Genomic DNA, 8,358 nt, shown 5'->3' with positions numbered 1-8,358 from the left:
GGTGCGTGACAGCCGGAGCCGCCGGAGCGCTCCGCCCGCCGCAGCACCCGGCCTACAGGCCGGAGCCTGCCGGGAGGAAGCGCAGGGACGCACCGCAGGAAGCGGCACGGCGGCGCCGCAGCGGGTCCCGCACGGCCGCCCCTGAGTCACCGGAGCGGCTGGCGCGGGGCCGAGCGGCGGGGCCGGGCCGGTGCCTCCTCCGCCCTGCCCTGCCGTGCTGCCGGTGACCCCTGCGGAGCACAGCCCGGCCGGAGGAAGCGGCGGCAGCGGCGGCTGCGGAACGTGAGCGAAGCTGTGGGCGAGGGGCGCCGAGCGGGGCGGGCGGTGCTGCAGCAGCTGCTGCGGGGTGCTCTTAGAGGTGCTGCCCGCCAAGGGAAGGGGACCCCGTTCCAGAACTCTTTTTCTTGGAACGAGGATTAAAAAACTGGTCTTTGATGTAGCGATTTTATTTTCGTCAATTTTGCGTTCTCTGCAGGTACTATTGTATACTTTTTAAAAAGAGGTCAATCTGGTATTGAAATTTCATAATTGGCAAAACATCTGCATTTGCTTGTTAGAAAGTGCCATGATACTAATTTTAAAACATCTAAATAGGCGTTTATTTTGAGAATATATAGTAATATCATCATTGCCTATCACTACACCTATTGTAACCACTAGAAGGTATGGCAAGCAAAGTCTCATAAACAGCAAACAGTGTTTATATTTTCGTTTCAAATATGCTTTTAAAGTTTAATTAATCATTACAATAGCACTGGTATGTGTTGCATCTAGGTTGCAAACTGCTGAAAGAGGATCTGAGGTTCACTTCTTCAAAAGCTCATTTGATGGGAATATAGAGGACCTCATAAATGCTTTGCTGCCACTGCTGCTAATAATTTTTAAAAGTCGGGCATGATTGTTTGTTCCCTATAAAATGAACCAGAACAAGCAGTTAGCTTCTGGAAACAATTTCAGTGACATCTTGTCATAGTAAGATTTGATCTCAGATTTGGGGAGACCAGTATATGTGGACATAGTCAGATTGGTATATACACAAATAACAAATCTAGTTTTAAGAAGCAAATTTACATAGCCCGAACAAATTACTCTTATGGAATTTCACAGAGGTTCAGTTATTCAATAAATTCAACAAATTCTTGTGCTCTAAACTTTCATAATACCATTATCAAATCAAAATTAACGACTCTGGTCATTTGGTGAGTTTTAAAGGAACAAAATTCTCTCCAACAACCTAGGAGCACAGCTTTCCTACACTGCTGTCCTGAGTCCTGTATATCCTTCTTTTATGTGCTTGCACTCATATCTTCCAAGCTGCCAAACCTCATGGGAAGACCAAATGCTGTGTCTTAAACCTCTGATACAACTGATAATCTTAGTGGGAGTGTGAAGGGTATGACCCAGAAAATAAAATATTGGGATAAAATTTTATTTGCCTGACTGGTAGCCAAATATATATTTTAGTTGTGCCTAATGAACAAAGGAATACCTGTCAGATTCTGAAGACCTACTTATATCTCCATAGCTGAACTTAGGGATGGAACACACAGACATTGCACTGGCGCAAAGCAGCAATTTTACAAGCAGAGAAACAGGCTATTCTTTTCTTTTTAACCATCTGGTCTTCTTTCAGGAGCATTCATTGAAAGGCAGAGATAATTATTCAACTGAGCATTAGGAACAGGAATGGGAGAATTGCCATGAATCCATATATCAGTCAATAACAGAAGGACCTTTTACTTGTAAAAGAATGTTGGGTAGCATGTGGATAACTGTTGATCTCCAGTTATAGAATGCCTTTCATTTCCAGCAGATTCAAAGATCACAAACACTTGCCCTGTAAAAAGAAGCAAGGAAAACAATCCTACGTGGCAACAATGAGGTAAGTAGCAAGGCATTTTAGACTAAAATAATTTACACTCATATTTTCAAGCATGTTATTTGCACTTTGGAAAGAAATTATTCAAAATTCTGTGAAAAAAAATATATACAGATACGCTCTCAAAAATTGTACTTGTTTGGTTGTCCTGGATCACTGACTTTGACCAGAATTCCCTGCTGAAAACCTAGAAATTACTCACAGGGTAGCATGAATAATATGCATACATGAGTAATGGTATTAAAATAAAATGTATAGATGAGTTAGTAGCAAGCTTAGAATGTTCATCTTCTATTCAGTTTGCACTAATATTGCAAGATAAGAAGGAGTAAAGGAAAACTGTAGTGCAACAAAGACAAGTGCACCTAGATTGGGGCAGCCTTGGATGTACAGACTAGGAACAAGAGGCTGGGGAGCAGTGCCACGGAAAGGGACATGGGGGTCCTGGTCAATGGCAAGTTGGACACGAGTCAGCAGTGCCCTGGCAGCCAGGAGGGACATCCTGGGGGCACCAGGCACAGCATCACAGCTGGGCAAGGGAGGGGATTGTCCTGCTGTGCACTGATGAAGCCTCACCTCTTGGTTGTTCTGTGCATTTTTATAAGAATACAGTATAAGAAGGATATAAAGCTGTTAAAGAGAGTCCAAATGCCCTCAGGCACATGATGGAATTTTGGGGCCTTTGCTGTGCAGAGCCAGGAGTTGGACTTCAGTGATCCTCATGAGTCCCTTCCAATTCAGGATATCGTATCACTGTGTGAAGAACATCTGAGGGGCTATCTTTTTAGAAGCTGCTTTATAAGAGCTTCTGTTTAGTTCCAAGATCATGAGGATGCAGAAACCTCTGCCTTAAACTAAATCTACACTTACAGTTAGCTGATAGGTAGCACCTAACATCTGGCATTGCCTATTTCTCACGAGTTCTAGATGTTGCTGAGATCATTGCATTCCTGCATTACTCCATTTGGAATGTTTCTTTTGCTCCATCTGTGTACTGTTACCTTAGTATGATCAGCATCGCATTTTCTGTACTGATTACCATTATCAAGCATTATACAAACTACTGACAAAACATCCAGCTAATCAGTTATAAAAATTGCTCTGTGTGGTGCCTGAGCGATGGAAAAAGAGTGAACACTTTATTTCCTCTTTCCTGCCAGAGCTTTGGAGAAGGCACCTTCTCTCCTTTTTGCTTCTCAGTTAAGGTAGAGCTCCTGCAATGCTGAAAACATTGAATCTCTGTACAAATTTGTTTCTACTTTCAGCTGGATAGATTTGGTGAGATATGTAAATGTTCAATCAAAAATGTAGTACTAAGAAAATAGGAAAAAATGAACATTTTAAAGAACTACTCTAGATTTATTTTCACAAAACAATGAAATCCAAAGTTAACCAAAAAGAGTGAAAAGCAAGTAAACGTAACAGGAACACCTGTCTTGATAGTTGAAAGTAATTTGCCAAAATGCTAAAGTCCTTAGTTACTTACTTTAATGAAAATGTACTTAATATTTTGGGAGTTTTGATCAAGAGAGAAAACTGTACACAAGTGTAATGACTTCCTTTCCTGTTACTTGTTTTAAAGGTGTTTTCACTTCTGTAAGCTTCCAGGAAGAGTCATGGGAATCCGCCTCCTGCGCTTCACCTCTGTGGTGATCATCGTCTTGCTTCTTGTGGCAGGTGCTTTAACAGCTTTGCTTCCCACTATCAAAGATGACAAATTGCCCAACTCAAGAAGGGAACCAAAAATCCAGAGTCAGTCTGCCTTGGATTCATTCACTCTTATTATGCAGACATACAATAGAACTGACTTACTGCTAAAGCTTTTAAATCATTATCAAGCAATCCCCCACCTACATAAAGTAATTGTTGTGTGGAACAACATTGGTGAGAAGACACCAGAGGAAATGTGGAATTCCTTGGGGCCTCATCCTGTCCCTGTTGTCTTTAAAGTTCAAACTGTAAATCGTATGAGAAACAGACTGCAGAATTTCCCTGACTTGGAAACAAAAGGTAATCAGCAGTTCATATCATTATTACTAATATTATTTTCATGCTTGAAATCTGAATGCTAAAAGAGAGATGGTTGAATTATACTGTGTAATAAATCAATGGATCTTTTGGACCACTTCATAAAGTGTAGGTAGTATAGAGGAACCCTGTGTTCTGATACCAAGTGCATACCACCACCAGGCTGTCAGTGAAGAGTAAAGGAAAGAAAAATGTTAAATGCATTTCAAGGTCTTTTGCAACAGCTCTCCATTTCCTTTGTGAGGCAGACATAGGTAGTTCAGCTTCTCTTCCTTCTGTAACATAAACTGAAATTCAAAATGTAAGTTATTTGTTGATTGTCTGCACTAATCTGGACTTAAGTCATCTGGTAAAGACTTGATTTAGTCCATTCCTCTTAAAACTAAGTTCTCAAGCATGTTCTGCTCTTCTGAGAAACTTCCCTCCCCAGCTGTCGGCTTTCTATCTTGAATTACGCACCCTTTTATTTAGGAGTACTTTCCCCAGTCTCTTTGGGTATTCATGTAAATATTCTTCCTAAGCTCTTTCTAGGACGTGTACAACAATAAATCCTGTTTGTTTCAAGTGGAAAAAAACCCCAAATGTTGCATTACAGACCTGGCCCTACTCATGATTAGTAAAGGTAATTGTATTTACTGCCCCCTTCCTATCACGCTTGCTAGTCCAGATACATGATTTCTAGAAAGACAGTGGAAACTTCAACTTCCCAAGTGTTCTGCTTACTGCAGTAAGATCTGTGCTAACTGTAAACTTCAGAAGTTTTAATGCATCTGCAGTTCAGATCTAAGAATATCCTTCCTTTTCCACTTCCTGGTAGTCTTTTGTCTAAAACTAAGGCAAAGAGTCTTCCTTCTGTAGTTAATAATACTGAATGTTTCCTGGGCAATTTAACTTGCTTACGTAGTGTATATGCTAAAGAAAAGTATCTAATTTTATTCTAGTTGTATGTTTACACAAGATTAGTAGAATTTTAAGTTGCTTTGCCAAACACTCTGAAGTTTTCTAGCACATACTTCTCCAGCTGTACTACAGATGATCAAAGGTTGATGAGTTTTGTAACAGCCTGGCAAATAATCTAGAACTTAGGTTTGCTTCCAGTTACAACAAAGCTGTAAACTTGCTTTAGCTTTGAAATCTAATTATGTTTTATCAGTCTACTTTTCAAGCAATTGCAATTCAGCCTAATAGTTGTAGAAATTTTATATTTCATTAGTCAAATATTGTGCTGCATACTGTGCTCATGTATTCAATCTTTTGATCAATTAAAAGTTTCTCTCCTATTTTCCTCCCTTCAGCTGTTTTAATGATGGATGATGACACACTAGTCAGTGCTCATGACCTTGCTTTTGCCTTTTCCGTTTGGCAGGTAATGTTTTGCAACTTGGCAGGCAGTTTGTGAGTTGCACTTGAGATTAATAGTTTTAGTTAGAGCAATACTGTATCATACTGCTCTACCATTGGTTTTCTACCTTTAAAGTAAGATTTTAGGAAGTTTGAAGTGTTGAATAGTAGAAATTGCAAAATTTCTAAAATTTGTTCTTTAGTAGTATCTGTAACTTTAAAATTTTAATTCTTAGTTTACAAAACCATGAAGTTGCTAACTGCTGAATTTATTTAAATGTGTAGTAGTCTGTGTGTTTACAGAAATTGTCTGTAAAGTTATTTTCAGTGCCAAATACACAGCTGCCAGTTGTGGGTAGATGTTTTGTTGGCACTATGTGATGTGGAATGAGGCAGACTATTAGTTTTGTGGAACAGTATTTAATTGCAACATTTATGCAGATCAAAGGACCATATGCCAGCAATTTCATTCTTTCCTGGCAATAATGTTGTCCTTCTTTCATTTAAAAAATGCATAAATCTCTTATGATCGCACTTATGATCACCCCACAGTGTGAAATATGTGTTGAATTTCTTTTTTTCTTCCAGCAATTTCCAGAGCATATAGTGGGATTTGTTCCTAGAAAGCACATTTCTACTCCTTCAGGCGTGTACAGTTATGGCAGCTTTGAACTGCAGAACCCTGGACTGGGAAATGGAGATCAGTATTCTATGGTGCTTATCGGTGCAGCATTTTTTCACAGTGGGTATTTAGAAGACTTTCAACATCAGCCAGAAGCAGTTTACGCCTTAATAGATGAAACTCAAAACTGTGATGATATTGCCATGAATTTTCTGGTAGCCAAGCATACTGGAAAGCCTTCAGGAGTGTTTGTGAAGCCTGTTGACATAAGAAATTTAGAAAAAGACACTAACAGTGGCTATTCTGGAATGTGGCACCGAGCAGAGCATTTGTTACAGAGATCCTACTGTGTAAATAAACTCGTTAATATTTATGATGGCATGCCCTTAAAATATTCTAATATCATGATTTCTCAGTTTGGTTTTCCTAATTATGCCAATCACAAAAATAAAATGTAAGCCAATGAGTTTAAGCTGTTAAATGTTTAACAATACTCAGTGAATTGTACTGAGTTCAAGGAGAGAAGAAGGTGTAATTACTGCATCTTGGCCATCCCTCTTTGTAGCCTCTGATTTTGTCTCCACTAAGCTTTTTATGTACTCTCTTTCCTTTCTATCTAATTCACAAAGGTAAGTTTTGAGAAAACTTAAAAAATATATAGTCATGCTTAGCTGTGATAAATTCATCCTCTTTCCTTAAAACCTGAAAAGCTACTCGAATTAATTAGGCCAGTTCTTCAGAAACATGCAGACAAAAATGCACTTCAGATCTTAACATTTGGATTTTTTTTCCTTTGAATATACCTATCCAGTCAAATGAGGTCTAGGCATATTTGTGACAGTTACATTTTGAGATGCTTCCTTGCCTTCCCACTCCTCACCCACTCCTACCCAGTTTCCAGTGAAGCTGTAGAAGAGCTACAGTGAACTGCTGGCCAGGCTTCTGGCCTCCTGTACAAAACCCTCTTGAAGTTTGTATATAAGCTACTCGGTGTTCTGAGATGTTCTTGAAGCTGCTATGAAAGCCAGAAGAGTACGTCACCTTAATCTCAGATAGTCCTTAAACCATTGCCTACAATATCTACTCCTGCTCAGTTAATGGAAAATGATCTCTGATGTGGCTTTTTTTTTTCTATTATTGATTTGCCTGGAGTTGCTGAAACACTGCAAGCAGCTGAAAGGTAAATCCTAGAGGTTGGAAATATAAGAAAATTAATATGTGAAATATGAAACTTATATAAGCAGCCAGAAGAATAGGATGGAATGTTACTTACTAATATTCTCTTTAGTACTTAGTTTTATTTTGATATTTTGCATATACATTGTTACAAACATGCACCCAGGAAAATCCTCAATTAGTTAAAAAAATTCTTATTTACAGTTCCTAGTAAGAGCAGGGTGTTCAACATTTTGTAATTTTACAGGTCTACTCTTTTTTTAGGTACTCTTTCAATGAGTATGTATTTTTTAGTTCCTTGTTTCCTCTGTTTTTTGGTGGCTATGACAACAGAGTTAAAATGTACAATAAATTGGTAAAGCATTATGAACAAAAGTATTTTAAGGTACCGTGATATTTGACAGGAATGGACTATTATCAGTCTCTGAATTCCCTGACTTTATTTACAGCAAGAAACAGAGCCGCTGTTAAATGGCTTTTGTTGGACTGGGACTCTGTAATTCTGGAAGCCTTCTATTGACATAGACAGGGCAAACCTTTACCGATGAAGTTGCAGGAAGGTTGGGCTTTTTTTTTGTGGTATGGAGGAGAGAATAAAAGACAGTGATTTTCCTGGGTCACAGAATCAGATTTGGCATCCAAAGCAGATTTAGTTTCATCTGCATCAGCTTTTAATTGATTCTTAGAATCAGTTCAAAGGTAGCTGTGGGCAACCAGTCACAGCTAATACCTAGTACACAAATAGCATCTGCACAAATGGTATATTCTGTCATTTTTGTAATAAGTGAGCTGAACTAAGAGTGAAAAATATGACGAATTCTTTACAGCAGGGTGTGAGTCTTTGGGGGGAATTAAGTAATCTTTTGCCTTGTTCTATCGGTATTAAAGGATTTGCTTTCTGTTAAGTGAAGTCTTCCTAGTACTTTTGTAAGATTTAAAGGGCGGAATCTTAACATGGCAATGTAAAGTCTGCTTAATTTTGTTGTAATAGTGAAAAGTAGTTTTTAATTATTGTGCTGTAGTGCTAAGTAGTATACAAACAGGTCTATGATCTTTCTAGAAATGCAAATTTCCATAATTTCTGTTCTGTGCAGTATCAACCAGAGTTGTGAAGACTCAGAGTTGTTGTTAACCTTATTTTTGAAATGTGAAATGAACTGTCAATTCAGCCAAATCTTAGTACTGGGCTTCTCCTGGAGCGAAGGAGTTGTTTTGGTTTCTTCTGTATCAGTGAAAGAATTAATAGAACAAGCTTTTAATGATACTGTTAAATTTAATTTGCAACATTGTGAAATAAAATACAGAAAGCAGA

At 38.6% G+C, this 8,358-nt stretch overlaps 1 protein-coding gene across 3 annotated transcripts; it reads left to right on the top strand.

Moving 5' to 3' along the window:
- Nucleotides 1-115: 115 nt before the first annotated feature.
- EXTL2 (exostosin like glycosyltransferase 2) lies at nt 116-8,358 on the top strand. 3 transcript variants are annotated; one of them, XM_077785472.1, is made up of 5 exons: nt 116-282; nt 1,811-1,882; nt 3,462-3,889; nt 4,429-4,529; nt 5,203-5,251. In XM_077785472.1, exons 2-4 carry the CDS (start codon nt 1,878-1,880, stop codon nt 4,518-4,520), a joined length of 525 nt encoding a protein of 174 aa, XP_077641598.1. In that variant the 5' UTR covers nt 116-282; nt 1,811-1,877; the 3' UTR covers nt 4,521-4,529; nt 5,203-5,251. The 3 variants fall into 3 exon arrangements, with proteins under 3 accessions (XP_077641598.1, XP_021398958.1, XP_021398957.1); XM_021543283.2 differs by lacking the exon at nt 4,429-4,529 and adding an exon at nt 5,837-8,358 and having other exon boundaries at nt 122-282; nt 1,814-1,882; nt 5,203-5,273; XM_021543282.2 differs by lacking the exon at nt 4,429-4,529 and adding an exon at nt 5,837-8,358 and having other exon boundaries at nt 122-282; nt 5,203-5,273.

Source organism: Lonchura striata, chromosome 9 (genome assembly GCF_046129695.1).
Source record: "Lonchura striata isolate bLonStr1 chromosome 9, bLonStr1.mat, whole genome shotgun sequence".
Taxonomy (NCBI): Eukaryota; Metazoa; Chordata; class Aves; order Passeriformes; family Estrildidae; genus Lonchura; species Lonchura striata.
The sequence above is the reverse complement of the archived record's forward strand: the minus strand, read 5'-3'. Positions and strand labels throughout refer to the sequence as shown.